The 16,556-nt window shown below is 41.0% G+C and overlaps 1 protein-coding gene across 19 annotated transcripts in view; it reads left to right on the top strand.

Moving 5' to 3' along the window:
- Window positions 1–8,560, top strand: part of PIGN (phosphatidylinositol glycan anchor biosynthesis class N) — an 81,460-nt gene extending 72,900 nt beyond the window's left edge. For all 19 annotated transcript variants that reach the window (XM_025048118.1, XM_025048117.1, XM_025048120.1 and 16 more), the window contains one exon: window positions 6,815–8,560. In XM_025048118.1, the coding sequence (XP_024903886.1) occupies window positions 6,815–6,938 (124 nt within the window). In that variant the 3' untranslated portion in view covers window positions 6,939–8,560. The remainder of the gene's footprint in view (window positions 1–6,814) is intronic.
- Window positions 8,561–16,556: the final 7,996 nt, after the last annotated feature.

Raw genomic sequence — 16,556 nt, 5'->3', positions numbered from 1 at the left:
TCCTTTCCCTGGTCTGTCTGTCTTCCCTATCTCTTACTCTACCATCCCAAAGATGCCCACTTAAGAAAGAAGCGTGACTGCAGAAGGGAGGGGAGGGAGTGGAATGGGTTAGGATAGAGAAACGAAACCTGCACTAATGAAATTAGGCTTTCTAAAGAGAGTTGCCCCAACGATGCTGCAGGGTGAGGCTTTGGTTGCTGCTGCTGCCCTCATTGGTTAGTTAGAAATGTAAAATCTCTCTGTATCTTATACAGCAGTTGTGGCATGTACTGCCACAGGGAACCATGTGGTGCAGGTGTCAGGGTTAGGAGTGGTTCATGCATCTCATAAGCATCTAATCTATTGCCAGGAAAAGGTGTGGATAATGGAGGGACATGCTTTAAGATTCAAAACTAAAGCACCGTATAATAGGGTTCACATATCAAAACTGCATTATTTTACCTTTTCTTGCTTTTTGTTTATAAGGATGTTGGCTTAAGTTTTGGGTTTCTAATTATTCCTATGTGAATGCATATTTGAAAAGCTGAGATCTTTCTTGTCATTTTGCAGATGTTATTAAAATAACTGGCAGTTCCCTTAATGGGACCCCAGGTTATCCTAATTTTCTCCTGTACTGATTTCCCTTTGTGACAAATTTTATTTCTAAACTCTTTTGTATTAGTAATACAGTTAATATCTTCAGCTATTTCATGCCCATTATTCATAGCAATGGAATGATGTCCTATTGTCCTCACTGATTTATTGCTTTATAAATATAGAAATGGTGAGAATGTGTCCCAGAATTTTGGAGAGGAATCGGAGCCAACCAACCCTATAAATGTAGTCTGGCTTGTATCAGCAATGTTTATAGTATCTTCTTGGTGACTGCAGTGGGTTTTCAACATAGGTTTGAGAGATTCCTTAGCTATTAGTTTTGGGTTAATAAATAATAGTTTCTTTTAAAATAAGGATTACATTACTAGGGCATGAGACAGTATAATATATCTGTTTATGGGTATAGTTATATATATTTTTATATATTTTGTATAGTTTTATATATTTTTACACACATATAGAATATATTTAAAATGCATCTTCAGAGCTGATTTTACCAGGATTAAGTTGAGATTCTTGAAGGAATACACACCAGTCAATATAATCGACTGAAACTCAGCTGTAAGTTCAGGGTTCTCTGGAGAAGCCTGTGGCATCAGGTGCTCTTTTAATGGCCATGTGAAAAACATCCTGCCCAGGCCGTAAAGCTGCATTGGGCTGACAGTGCTGTGATTTAGTCTTTCCTTCTTTTGATCTTTTACACTGTATCTTCATTCATAGCAGGTCATAAACGTTACAGAGTATTGCCTTTTATATGGTATACTGAGAGAAGTGCCTTTTTAAACTAGTGAGAAAATTCCTTTGAGGTAATTTTCATAACTATAAAAATATGTTTAAATTTATGTTCTAAATGTATTTGATATGAGGTGGAGAGTCAGCATCATCAGTTTGAACAGTAGTTTGATTTGATAGTGGTGTTCATTGGACTTTAATTGTTTTCTACATTCACTATTGTAATACCTTATTGCAATTCAAATGACAGCTAAAATATCCTTTCTCTTTAGATATAATGAAAACTCGTGATTATGCTTAATAATATTTTAATATCCTCCTAAATGTAATTAAGTGCCATAAACTATCTTTACTCTTAAAATGAATGCTAAGCTTTATTAAAATCAATGCTTCTCAACCTTTTTCTTCCCCAGTACGTCTGACAGATATGATCTGCTTCTTTTGCCCATTACCCTGACTGAGGGGTACAATCAGCCTTTTGTCACCCATTGTGCATGCTGAAAAGGCCTGCCTGGTGATTCTGTGTGCCCCTCCACACACAGACTCCTTGTCTACCATCACACATGTGAACTTGAAAATTGCTCATTTGAATGATGTCAAACAGATAAGACAAACAATATCTCATAGACACAGACGACAGTTTAGTGGTTGCCAGAGGGAAAGGGGCGGGGGGAGTCGGAGGTAAGGGTAAAGGGAGTTCAATATGACAGAAGGAGATTTGACTAGGTGGAGAGCACACACTACAGTATACAGATTATGGTTTATTCATTGTACACATGAAACCTATATAATTTTATTAAATGATGTCACCCCAAATAAATTTAATTTTAAAAATAATATAAATTGTTTCAAAATAGTCATGGGGGAGAGTTGGAACAATTGAATTGATTTCAAGTTGAAATTTGATGTTTCTTTAACTCTGCTATGTCGAGATGACACAAGACTTGACTGATGGAAAATATCAAGCTGAACGCCTTGTGGCTGAATTGCATGAAGGTGGTGAGCTTCACACTGTCCCCACAGCAATGTTAGCTTAAATGATTTGGTTCTCATCAGTGCTCGATCCTGACTGCACACTTGTGAATTATTTTTCTCAGTCTCTGAGTCACATCGCTTAATGTCCTTTCTTCTCTCCTTAATGTTCTGTTACCTTCAGTCATTTCAGGCCATTGTATGGTAGATGAGTGATCTGTGTCTTTTTAAAGACTTTCATAAAGTTGAGGATGGGTCATCTACTGATTTTACGAAACTGTTAAGAAATCAAGTCATTTCATATTTTAAAGTAATTAAAAATATTAAAAGTGATAAAAGGTCTAAAAGTGATAGCAAAATTTAACAGGACAAAAATTTGCTAGAATGTAATTATTTTTTTTACAGCTTTATTGAGGTATAATATATGTATACATGTCATAAAATTCAACCATTTTAAGATTTTAAATGACTTGAGTGATTTTTAAAAAAGAATTCAGTAATTTTCAGCAAATTTATGGAGTTATGCAACTATTAACCACAATCTAGTTTTCGAACATTTCCATTACCAAAAAACTTCCCCTCGCTTGATTACAATCTATCCCCACTCTTGTACCCAGCTCCAGGTAACCACTAATCTGCTTCCTGTCTCTATACATTTGCGTATCCTGGACATTTCAGTAAATGCAATCATATGGTATGTAGTCTTTTTGCATCTGGCTTTTTCCACTTAGCATAATGTTTTTGGCATTTATTTATATTGAAGCATCTATCAGTTCCCTGTTCCTTTTCATTGCCAAATGGTCTTCCATCGTGTGGATATATGCCACATTTTGTTTACTTTCCGTAGTGCAATCTTTTATAGTCCTCATGGATTTACTCCTTCACTTAGTCATTTCACCTCTGACTCCAAACTTCAGTCTCTGGCTTTGGGAGTAAACCTTATGATATGAAGACTTCGAGACGATTACATTCAGCTTGTTGGATTGAGGATTTTGATCTCGGGAACCAGTGCACATTTTGAAATGTCCTGTGAGAAACAGGCAGAATAGAGTTGAATATTTCTGTGCTAATTATGAATGCAACCTAAGAGTTCTATGGCTAAACCTACCATAATTTGTAAACATTGCATAGAAATGTATCACAAGCTTATTATAGAAAATACTGAAAGCATATAGGAGAAAAAAGATAGTCACCCATAACGTAATATCTCAGAGAGAACCGCTGTTCGACATGTTGACATACATCCTTTTAGCTTTAATTTATGTGCAGCCATATATGGTGCAAGGTTTTGGTTTGTTGTCGTTGTTTGTCTTTCTATGCTAACCATTTCCCCATGTCAGTAAATACTTTTGGAAACATGAAGGTGGTTGTGACTAGAGCGATGCGAATGGGAACCTGGTAGGGAGAGAGACCAACAGCTGGGGTGTCACTTATGGCCTCGAAGGTCATTGTGAGGAATTAGGCATTTATTCCATGTGTAAGGTGAAGCATTAGACTTTTGGTCAGGGAAGTATTTGATATGCTGTACATTTTGAAACAGCACTCTAGCCACAGCGTGGACTGTAGGGACCAAGAGAGGGAACAGGAGGATTGGCTAAGAGGCCGTTGCAGTATTCTGAGCTAGAGATGATGGCAGCTAGACCAGGGTCGTGATTCAAAATGGTGATAAGAGGCTGGATTTGAAAGTCTTTTGAAAGAAATGTTAGTAGATTTGTTGATGGATTGCATGTGCTGGGAGATGAAAAGAATCAAAGGTGACTCCTAGGTTTTTTATCTTGAGTGACTGAGTGAATGGTAAAGCCATTTGCAGAGATGGAAAAGGCTCTAGGAAGAGTGAGTCTGAAGAAAGAAAGTGTGGGAGATTAAGAGCTGCGTTTGGACACACTGAATTTAAAATTAGAATGATTTAAATTAGAATGATGCTGGAGGGAGCCATGGACCTTGGAAGAGTTTTTCATTTGTTTTTAGAATGAGAGAGATGGCTCATCTCTGTGGTGAAAGATACACTCACTTTGGAGAGGAGGAATTGGCACCATAGGAGAAGGAAGGGATGGTTGCAAAAGTAAAGTGCTCAGTAGGAAAGTTGGAATGGGGTCCAAAATAGAATTGGAGGAGCTTGTTTTAGACAGGATCCGGTGCGAGAGGAAATATGGGCACAGATATGGGTGTGCTAGTGGGTTTGGGGGGAGAAGTTCTCTCTTAGTGCTATCAGTGTTTTCTCAATAAAATAAGCGGTCATCTACTGAGAGGGGAGGAAGGTGACAGAACATTGAGGAGAGAAGGAAGGACATTAAGCGATGTGACTCAGAGACTGAGAAAAGTAATTCACAAGTGTGCAGTCAGGATCCAGGCACTGATGAGAATCAAATCTCATTCATGCCCATAAATGGACAGCGAGCCCAGCCAGAACAGGCGTGCGTCTTTTATGATGATTCTTTACGCTAGTGTGTACGAGGCTTTCAGTTCCCTTCCGTGCTTCTGCTAGTGCCAGTATTACACTTATCTTTATGTTTTACATAACATCTCGTAGGGCTAGTTTTTATTTCATTTTGGTGGATCCTTTTTATTTCTTTAAACATTTTGGGATTTTTTTTTAGCATTTAATTTTGATAATATGTTTATGACTTCTATTTTAGGGGAATCTGATTTCAGTCCAGATTTAATCTTCCAGGGTAATATAAAACAAAAAAAGATTTTCTGATTTCTTTTAATTAAAAATTGCTCTCTTTAATAATTCATTTGACAAATATTAGTTGAAGACCCAAAAGAACTTCTATTGGACCTTAGAGATGCAGTGAGAAAAAAATAGAGGTCATCATTGCTGCCTGCATGGACCTGACAGTCTAGGGCAGATGTTACTAATCCAGTATCCTGTTACATTATTTTTACAGTGAAAATAACAAAAGTTTCAAAAATCTTACTTTCGAGTTAATATTTGTTTAGCAATTAAGGATCTGATTTTATTGTTTTATTCTCAGGTCAGGAGCCTATCCTAGACCAGACACAGATTTCTAACATAACTAGTGTTAATTCTTGTTTTTTAATTAGCCAATTCTTCTTTTCTACTTCAAATTTACTTTATAAGATAAACCTAGAGAAAGATCCTAAATAAGAGTATCTTAACTCGTGCCTTTCCAAAGACAGTCTTGTCAAACTATAAAACTTTGCACTTGGAGGCTCTCACTTAAAAGCTGTTAATAGTACCAAAAATTACAAATAAAATCTGCTCAGAGTCGGAGGCCGTGCTTTCCCGGCCTTGAGGGCTGTGCTTGACAGCGTCAAAGCCTTCCCTAGTTTGGCGTAGGGCCAGCAACTGACATTGTAGGGGCTGCCCACTACCGAATTGGAGTCACTGAGAAGGTGGAAGGGAGACCTGCCAGCCTCTTTTCCCTTTTTCCCTTAGTCTTCATGTCCCTTTCGGTAATTGTCCTGTTTTACATGCACCCAGGTGTCAGCAGGCAGGTTCCCTGGGGCTTGTTCCGGGGGCCTTTCCCGGGAAGGGGCTGTAACCAGCATCATGTCCCCTCCTGCTTGCTGGCAGTAGAGGCAAGAATGGGGGAGAAAGTATGGCCTCCTTTCATCAAGCCAGCCTGGTTATAGGCCTACTGAAACATCCTCCCACCTTTGCTGAAGGATGTAAAACTGAATCTATTACAAAGGTAGATCATCAAGTGTAACTCTGGTATGCGTTGTAAATAAATAACGTGCCAATCTGCACTATAGCTTAGCCTGGGTGATACTATACTAGTATCACTGCATGAAGCCTCTGCTTTATTGTGTATTTGTCTGATTTACATCCTAAATTTGTTCCGATACTCTAAATTCATCATCAAACCATGGTCTGTGTAGACAGTACAATGTCTGTTTAAAAAGAGAAACTGAGCATTTATTATTGCTGATAGACAAGAACTAGGGCTGTGTAATTTTAATAGTGCTCATTCTGTCTTTTTCAAAAAGTCTGGGAGACAGTAGCTTTGACTCTGAGATTAATAAGGAGATATGTTTTTTATTCGTTTAGATTCCTTAACTAAAATATTCACTTAACTGAATTTGAGTTTGGGTAACGTTTTTCTTTCTTTGTGGCTGGTAGTTTTGTCAAAGTACTTCTAATTTATTTCAAAGCATTGAACAGCATGCTCTAAAATGTCAGAATACTTAACCTGGAGACATCTTGGGGAGTCTGTGGGTATTATTCAGAGGGTCCAAGAATTGGAGGGGGGAAATTATCTTTATTTTTCTTAAAGCTAGATTTTGAAATTCAATTTCTACTAGTGACAAAGACATAGGCACTGTTAATACAAATCAGACATTTTCATAACGTGCTACAATTGTTGGAGATATCTCAAGATATTATGTTTATGACTATTTCTATAACAATTTTTTTTTTAACAATTTGGTATCTATTTTAAAGTCATTGATATCCTTTATTTTGTTTTCTGTATGTACATTTAGAAACATTACTTAGAGGAATCTTAATGCTTTTCCTCTGCCTGTAATATCTTTTCTCCTTCTGTAGCATCAGCCACTATGTGATTGTCATGTCCATGGCCATCGTTCTGGTGTTTCTCAATGGCCTGGCACAGCTGCTCACGACAAAGAAACTCAAACTTTATGGCAGACCCAAAAGCCACCTCATATGAGATTGCCGAAGCCATCGTTCAGCATCTGGATCCTGTTTCTGTTCTCCTTTTAAGCTATAAACTTACCGAAGATTCAACAAGAAGATGGATATTGATGTACGGCATATTCTGCTCCTATAAAGAAAATGCAGGATGGAATTCTGAACTTACAGGTTATCTGCAATAAAGAGCTTCCGTTCTCCTTAGGTTTGGCATGGATGAAATAGCGATTACGTCTCTGGGGAAAGCATGGAAAGCATTCTCCGTTTTCGTTTATTCCCTCTAGCTGGCAACTCTTCTCACTGAAATTCCAGAGCACCTGTTACAATCTGGTCCCCGACTGCACAGCGCCCCCTACATGCAAAGGGGAGGTGCCCCTGTGGGGACAGTGCTGATCACATCCAAAGTCAGTGCTATGGCTGAACTTGAAGGAAATTGCCAGGTGGCACCATATTTATCAACTCTCAGCACTGGTTTTGCAAGTAGTTCTAATTACTAAACATTAACACTGGAAAGACTATCAGGACGTGTTACTCAAATTTACCAAAGCTTTAGTGGGAAAAAGTGTTCGCAAGCGTTTGTCATTTTTCTTCAGGATGCACCAATATCATCTTAAACTTCTTAGTGCTGTTTTGAGGGTTTTCGTAGTTAACCAGATGCAGGTTTGACCTTCACTTGTTTTTTTCTTTTCTGGATTCTCATGGAATTTATGGAGATAGAAAAGTAGAAAATGCTTGGTATTTGTGCTTTGTCCATGGGGGAAAAATTAAAAGGATTAGTTTTTAATTGTAGATTCAATATTTGTTAACCTCATAGCTTTTATCATGCACTGTTTCAATATAATTATTTAAATCAGTGGTTAAATTTTCTGACAATATAAGAATCAACAGAATTATTTAAATCAATGGTTAAATTTTCTGACAATATAAGAATCGATGTTAAAATTGTTTCTCTTTCTGGTTGTAAGATTCTAACCTAAAGTCCCATTGTCCTCTCATTAAATTTAAATTACTTAAATTACTATTTGTAAACTCATTCTAATGTACAAAATATTTTGAGAGTAATTTTTATTTGGATTTTTCATAAAGTGACCTTTACATATCATAGTGTTGGCCTTTTGCCCATAGTATGCTAGTAGATTTTGTCTGATGCTAAGCTTTACTGTTTTGAGTCCAATTTTTAAAAAAATAATTGGTTTTGAATTAAGTTATAGCATTTCTAATTCACAAATTACTAGATTTTTTTAGATTGGCAGGTGAGTGAACAAATATAATTTAGAAGATTCAAAACTCAGTTTGGCAGTATGGACTTCCTTAATTTTTATTTATGATAAAGTATAATTGTGATAGTGTTTTATGGTATAGCAGCAAAAGCATTATAGTATTTAAAAAAAGAAAGATGTATTGATGTCAGTATAAGACCTCATGCATCAGTCTGTAATATAAATTCTGGGCGGGGGAGGGGACAACCAAAAGGCTGCTGTAGCAGACAGTGACATTGGCAGAGAAAGAACCCATGGACTTGTACATTGCCCCAAAGGATTTTTGATCAGTTTTTTCACAACTCAGAGAAAACTGACTTTATAAACACTTAATTTTTATATTGAATAACAGGAAAAATAAATAAAATTTAAGTAAAATGTATTTCCATGTAAGACATTTACTTTTTCATTGTGTGAATACCAGATTTCCAAATGAAGACTTAAGACATTTGCTGCTTGACATTGTTTAAATTAGGAATTGCTATGGGAATGAAAGTGAGGGTATCACGTTGAGAAAATACTGAAGAACAAAAAAACCATGCCACGCCACATGGACCAGGAGTAAATTTGGAGGAAACTCTAAGGATTTAGGAAACTAACTGGAGCTTGTCCATAGTTTGCCAAGTAGATGTCCTGATAAAAAGGGTTCCCTGATCAAATAGATTTGAGAAACACCTCGTCCAACCAAGTTAAGCAGGTATGGTTACTGGAGCACATGGGGAATTTAACTCAGCATGCACATTGTGAAGGGAAGGAGAGCAGAATGCCGGAAGTCCCACCTGCTCGGCGGCCGAGCCTCCCTCATCCTTCCTCCCGACTGCACTTTGAAAATGTCCCCAGATACTTTTGCACTTAGAACCTCAATTTACCACACTGTTTTGAAAAAGGGTGTTTGTTGTATGCTTAATTGAATCTCGTTTTCCCAAAAACTGGAAAACCATTTTCATTTTTACCTTTCATGTGGGAAAACTTTGAAATGTGCTAGCAGTTTGACCTACCTCTGTGTAAATTATGCCTATTATCGTTTAGTCGCTCAGGTGGGACTCTTCAGTACTGCTAGATCGGCATCCAGTTTATCACACGTCATCAGACAGCCCTGTGAGGATTTGGACTAAGTCTTTATACCTTATAATTTACATCCTTTACCAGAAAAATAAACTCACAATGAACATTGGCTTGTTTTCTTGTGATTTGCCACGACAGAAGGTGATTACTAGTTAAATTTTTGTGCATGCCTTGGTTTTTCTGTTTTACTCATTTCTCTCTTCCTCTGTTTCCTCTCTTCTCTGCTCATGTCACTCCCCTTTCTTAGCTTCACTCAGAACCGGGGATGTACACGAATGAACTTTTCTCCATGAGTTAGCTTCCATCACTTCTGAAGTCCAGTGTAGACACAGCGTGAGTGTGTAGTGTTCAGCGGCGCCATCATCTGCTTGCTGTTCTCCTACAGTAACTGCTTCCATTGCTAACCATGCATCTCTGGCAGGAGCCGTATGGTCATATGGTTTTTTATGACTCGTCCTTCACCACTGTTGACTAGCTTACGAGTGAGTGCACATCAGACCCAAGCCAGGCCGATCTGAGTTCTTTGCAAGATTATCAAGATAGTACAGAGAAAAGAAATTCTAAGGTGCGAAGTTGGAAGCTGTGGATGGCTAAGTTCAATTGAGATACTCCAGTAACCTTGCATCACATACTTATCCAATAAAAAGAGGGATTATTGTTACTGGTATTTCTTAGACCATGGTGGATAATGACAAGTCCAAAGCTTCGTTTAAAATGTTCATTATTCTATATGCTTTTTAAATTGGAATCAGTGGGACAGAATGATTCAGTGAGGTTCCTTCCTAGTCACTTTGTCCGCGTCCTCTGCCTGTACCAGATTCTTAACATTCACCCTTGAGGCATATGTCAGCTGTCTTCCAAATGGTATAGAGAACAAGAGAAGAGTTTCCTCCTTTTTCAAAGGAAGGAAGTGAATATTGGCTATCGATTTTTAAGCACTTGAAGTTTTGTAAAGACTTGGAAGCCCAGAGTACACTTAAGTGTAGAGGGTTGAACTGTGGCCCCCAAAAGATAGGTCCACACCCTAACCCCGGAACCTACTGGGAAAAAGGGTCGTTGCAGATGTGATGAAGTTAAAGATCCTGAGATCAAGTCCTCCTGGGTTATCCAGGCGGGCCACAAATCTAATGGCACGTGTCCTTAAAAGGGACAGAAGAGAAGACAGGAGGCGGGGACGGCCATGCGGAGTCGGAGGCAGAGATTGGAGTGGTGCTGCCACAAGACAAGGAACGCCTGGACCCACCAAAGCTGGAAGAGGCCAGGAAATCCGCCCCTAGCGCCCCCCGGGGGAGCGGCCCTGCCAGCACGTTGCTGTGGGACGTCTGCCTCCAGAACCGGAAGAGTGAATTTCCATTGTTTTAAGCCACTCGGTTCGTGATCATTTGTCACGGCAGCCACAGGAACATTCCATGTGGGGAGGTGAATTTCATGGAATTGTCAGCTGCTTTTCTGACAGAATCACTGCACTTGCACCGAGAACACATATTACTGGGTCATGAGTTTGAGTACCATAGTTCACCCTGATATGCGAGTATAAAAAATCAGGTGAAGTTAATTACTCTTTAATGTCAAGATTGCTGATAATTTGGCTTTTCTGGAACATTCCTGCCATATTTTTCTGGACGTAGTAAAGAGATCCTAGACTTTCTTTTTCCCTTCAATATTTTTGGTTTTTTTATGTGTCAGGACCCGATTGAAACCAGAAAGTTGAAAGCTCGCGATAAGCCGGGTTGTCCTTTAAACCGTCACCTGCGGGGCTTACCTAACGCTGTGGCCTCCGTGACCTAATCTGGAATCCAGGAGGGAGTTTTCCCACAGGAGCCCTGCACACAAGTCCTCCCAGACCCGATCCAGATTTGGCATAAATTAGACATGCCACCACAGGCCCCGTGACAGGGCCTGGCACCATCACAGGAATATTCCCTAAACCTGAGACCGAAGCCTTCTAGTGACGGTTCCTTCGTTAAGCCATGGGCCTTGTGTAATGTTAACTGACATTCTGGTTTATAAGATCTTGTCTCCTGTCATGTCTGGTGGCCGGGGCTGACCTCAGAGGCTGAACAAACTCACTGGGGTCTGAGATGGAAGAAGATGAGGTAAGGGCCTGTTAGCCATCCCTTGCATTTGAGAGCTTGTGTGGCCAGAGGTTCACTGGTCCTTTTATTTTATCTGCTGGCCCTGCTCTTCCAGGGGGCTGCTGACCTCGGGGACAATGATGGTGAGGCTTGGATCCGACTGTGCGAGTTTGGCCTAATGCAGCGAGCACTTTGATGTGAGCTGCAGACACATGACTTCTATTGATGCGTTAGATGTTTAATAAAAGGCTAGTTAGTACCTTTCCTGCAAAGGTCTCTGCTCTCTCTTTGCATTCCTAGTTGCCCCTACCCTGGGCCCAGCCTCCAACTTTTATGACTGGCAATTTGAAGTTTTGGCTTTGCTCTTGAAAATATCCCGTGCTAAAATATCCTGCAACAGTCACCAGTACTAAACACCTCATTCCCTACCTCATCAAATTCAACTTTTTCAGACTGAGCCAGTTCAACTGGCTGTCAACAGAGCAAATGCATTTTCCTTCAAAGAAGAAAAGCGTCACTTCCTTTCATGCATCCATCTACCCGACCATCATTCTTCCATCCCCCTCTCTCTATATCTCCGTTCAAAAAGCCTTACTGAGCCCTTGTGTTCCAGCTCTGAGGTTGGATCCCGAAATGATGAGATCCTGCACTGACTCTGCAGTCACGATCTCGGGTTTTGTAGGTAGACAGAAAGGCTGGCAGGAGCATGAGAAAAAAAAAGAGAGAGTGGTTGGGATCAGTTTACCCCCAAAGGGGCAGAAAAAATGAAAAGCCATCTAAAGCCACCAGAAGAATGGACCATTTCTTCTTCCAGTGCTTCCTGCTGCCCCTTCCTGTCCCAGGCAAACTGCGGCTGCACAGGAGAATGATGTGGGAGGAGGGCAAAGACGGGGACACGCTCATGGCAGTGATCTCAGCAAAGTCGCCGGCAGCCTCCACGTTGCCCCATCAGTGGCTTGTTCCCGTCTGTGTGGTGCTCGAGCTCTCTGTGGCCTTTGCCTCTGGTGACCAGTTATAGCTGTGTAACGTCTGGGCTGTTTTTCATGAGGAGTGATGTGGCGCTCATCTGCTGATCCGAAAGACAAACGCAGCAGAGGGCCCTTTGGGAATGGGGTCCTGTTACTAACGATGGAGACTTTTTTCTTTCTCCCTCTGTTGTTAACTTCCTTACTTGGGAAGCAAACCCAAAACCTTGGCCTTGTTTGCTCCATATTCTAAAGAGGCAAGAAAATAGAACCAGACAGTTGCTATAAAAGAAACAGTAACATTTATTATTTGGGAAACCCCTGTGACTTTCACGTAGATCACTTTCAAAATGGCATTTTGTTCAGAATTGTTATCTTTTATTGCACAATGCTTTTCAGTTTGAATAATTAGAATCACGATATAGACGAGAAGGAATATAAACTGGCTTCTAAAAATTTTAAGCAGAAAATTCCTGAAGCTTTGTCAGGAAGACTGTTTTTGCCTGCTACTACCACCTAAAAAATGGCATTTCCTTCAACTAAAATGTTTGTAAAGCCTTGTAATTACTTGTTTTCTTTTTAGAGCAGATGGTCTGAATGGCCTAAGCCTGCCCTGAGATGGTTTGACTTATTCTTTAAGAGTTGCCGATGCCTTAAAGGAGAATAAAGTCATTGGAATCCCTCTGCCGTGTTGATACTGTTTCGGATCTCTGCTGTCACAGTTGGCCAAGAGGGACTCCCCAGGACAACCAGGTACATAAAGACATGCAGCACCTTACGACTGTCAGGTATTCTTGTCATCGCCAGTGTCGTCAGTATTAGGAGCAAGAGAAAAGAGTCAGAAGTGCATCTGCCAGCCATTCGGTGGGATTTCTGGGTATTGCAGAATCCAGTGCTAGCAGCAGCCTGGCTGCAGGAAAGCACCATTTAAATGATGATACTGAAATGTAATATATGCTGTTGGGAAAAAGGTACATTTAAATAGAAATAACTATTGAATCATCTTACTGTCTTTTTAAAAATCCAACCCTCGGGAAAATTCTCCTCAGGCTGCACCGATTCTCACGTTTGCAGTAGTTATGGTTCCACGGTGCTCTGTGATGATGAAGAAGTCACCCTTCTTCCTTCTCTGGCAACTTCAGAGGTGCCTGCCAAGTCCCCAAAGCAAGTGCCATTCTAGAATGTGTTTTGACAGTGTCAGGAGCAGACCCAGAGCTGGAAAGGCTGTCGGGATTCTCTGTGTGAGGAAGACGTACTGGGTACATTCTGAAGTAGCAGCAGACACCAAACTTGACTGTTACCCAAGACATTTCAAAAGTAGTTTACTCTCCAATTCGAACAGTCTGGCTTCTTGAGAGGGGTCTGTAGGCTGCTCTTCATCTTTGCTCTTGTGCCAGTATCCACGTAATGTCATTGGTCAGTTCTTGGGGTCATAGCCTCTGTAGTAATGAGACACATAATGAAACTTTTCACCTGCTTTTGAAATTCAGGAAAGACTAAGATTGCTTAAATGTGTACCGCTCTGAAGAATTTATAATCTTGGCTCTTGTTCATATTGGCTGCCCAGACATTTTGTTTCGTTTGCCTACTTTTAAATTATCTATTGAAAAAAGATATGACAGCATTAACCTTATCCTATCATTTACCTCTTAATATTCCCATTTTTGGCAGCTAGAATACTCTTGCTAATTATCTAAGTCGTCGGTGTAATTCTTTTGTTTGTTGCTTTCACAGAGATTTACTGAGTTCGTACTGTGTGCCATTCACATTCCGGTGAATGACAGAGATGTACAAACAGATAATTGCACTGTCATGATCTGTGTGATATAACTTATATGCCTCGAGATGTGTAGGAGCCCAGAAGGGAAACTGATAACTTCTGGCAAGGTGGAGGGACTGGGGGAGATTTCACAGACGTACTGTTTGAAGAAGGCCTTGCTGGGACAGTCATCGGTAGTACAGACTGCCTTTTGCCCAGCTTCTGAAAACTGCAGTTTCATGAATTTGTCCAGTGTTACAGTTGCTTACTGCAGGAGGGCCAGTCCGGTACCACTGAATCCGCATGGCCCGAAGGAGACTCCCAAATGTACTATCGTGGGAATTTCATTTAGAAAGGCGGGTCAGGGGAGGCTCCCCTAAGGGACAGATGATGACTGGGGTGACAGGTGGCAGAGCAGTGGGTCACCTGGCCTCCTGGCTCATTCCTCTGCGATGAAGGGAAAAGGTTATTAGGATGGCTTTAAAGACATTTTGCCTTGTTTTTGGTTTTCGGCAAATTCGTACAACTAAAACACGTCTAAAGCTAGTTCCTGCTAAGTCACCCTAACTCTGACATTCGGAATGTAATTTTTTTAAAAATCTATTTTTTTCTTAGTCTAAAAACTAAAAACCTTAATATGGTTAATGAAATGTCTTGAAGAAATATTAGCATTTGAAAATGATATCCACCTCTGGCAAAAAGCGGGACTTAGCCACCCCAGGACCCCACAGGCATCAGTTGCGTGGATGCTAAGTCTGTGTCAGAGAAATGAGTTGAAGGGACTCAGGCAACCAGGTTCAGATCTTCACTGTGCCTTGTATAACTGTCAACCTGGGGCAGGTCCTTGACACCTCTGGAGTGTTTGTGCGCGCACGTACGCGAGTGTTGTGTGTTTCTTTTCTCTGGCTTCAAGGCAACAAATAAACGACTTTTGGTACATGCTCATCATTTCAGAATCAGGCCAGCAGACGCAGATTTGAACCTTGGCCCTGACACTCACAGTCTGTGAGGCCTTGTACCTTGGAGAAAGGACTGCTCCTCCTCGAGTCTCGGGTTTCTCATCTTTAAAACTGCAAAAAATATTAAGGTCATCGTGAGGGGAAATGACATAACACGCAATGCACTCAGCCCAGGGCCTGGCATAAGGTAGAAGTCTGTGGCGGGCCCCAAAATAATGAAATTCCTGGAGTCGTGGGTGGTCGGGGACACTGCCGAGCCGTGTGTACCGAGTGTGGTGATTCTGCTGACAGTTCAGGCTGATAGCCATCGGGAGCCCTAGTGAGTGTAAATCTTAAATAGGAAAATAATAATTCTGAACACTTCAAAAGTGAAGGAGGCAATGATTTTAACATGCGTATGGATAGAATGGAATCATTCTCTGGATGTGCACACGCCTCCCCTCAGGCCTGGCAGACGCGGCCGACAGCTGGCTCTGTCTTGGTCCTCAGCCTGCTTTCCCCCACTCCCAGCCTCGCAGCCTCTCTTCCTTACCAGGCCAGCTGGAGGGCCTCCCCGTGCCATCGTTAAGCTTCCTTTCCCAGGGAAGCAGGAGTCTACTCTGCTTTCTCTACGTGTTCTCGGTGGTTCCCCTGTTCTTGACTTTATCCCCTGTGTTCATTACTTCCCAGAGTTTAGAGTTGGTCTCTTGAGCTTTGAGCTATTGCCAAAAGCCTCTGACTGCTCCTCTCTCCAGGTGGGAAGGAATAAGTAGGCGGAACGGGCTAAACTCTCATGGCAGATGCTGTTGATTGCCCACCCAACTCGAATTATCTTTGTCTTTTTTACTAACTGGACCTCAGTTTTGCTCAGGATGGTCCGATAAAACATTGACTTCAACCTCTGTGGTCAGGTATGGCCAGGTAAGATAGTCTGGCCTATGAGATGTAGGTGAGGCTTTTGAGAACTCTTTTTGAAAAGGGCTGACTCAATAGGTCATGCCTTTTGTCCTTTCACCTTTCCTGGAATGTAGAAGTATTGCCTGGAGGTGTGTTTAAGGAGAATTTTACAGACACAGAGCTGAAGCCCATGCACTGTCAGAGACGAAGTGGCAGACAGCTAGAACTGGGGTGGATGCTGAAGGCCTGGAGCTGCCAAAGCAGTCCCAGACAGCCTGCCTCGGGGCCCCTTCTCACATGAGAAGGGCAGAACTACTGCTTTAGCTGAACCATTGTCCGGCTGGCTTTTCTGTTACTTTCGGTCTAATTTAAACCTAAGCGAACTACTTTACATGTGAAATTGAGATAAATATTTGTTTCCGCCCATGGGAGAAACGCTGAACCCCCAGAGTAGGAGGTATTTAAGCAAAGGCTAGACGGTCGTTACTCAGGGATGTCTAGGGGATTCCTGCAGGAGATGGGGAGTGGAATTTGGCAGAAAAGCAGGATGTTCCTTTATAAAGAAAATCATTTAAGATAAAGGTGGCTTCTGGCACCTCAAAGTGATATTCTAATTGCCATGAAATGAAATTTCTTTATTATCTTAGCACTTAAGGAAGCTACAATTCTATATATGACG

The sequence above is a fragment of the Pteropus alecto genome, unplaced genomic scaffold (genome assembly GCF_000325575.1).
Source record: "Pteropus alecto unplaced genomic scaffold, ASM32557v1 scaffold14, whole genome shotgun sequence".
NCBI classification, from domain to species: Eukaryota; Metazoa; Chordata; class Mammalia; order Chiroptera; family Pteropodidae; genus Pteropus; species Pteropus alecto.
The sequence above is the reverse complement of the archived record's forward strand: the minus strand, read 5'-3'. Positions and strand labels throughout refer to the sequence as shown.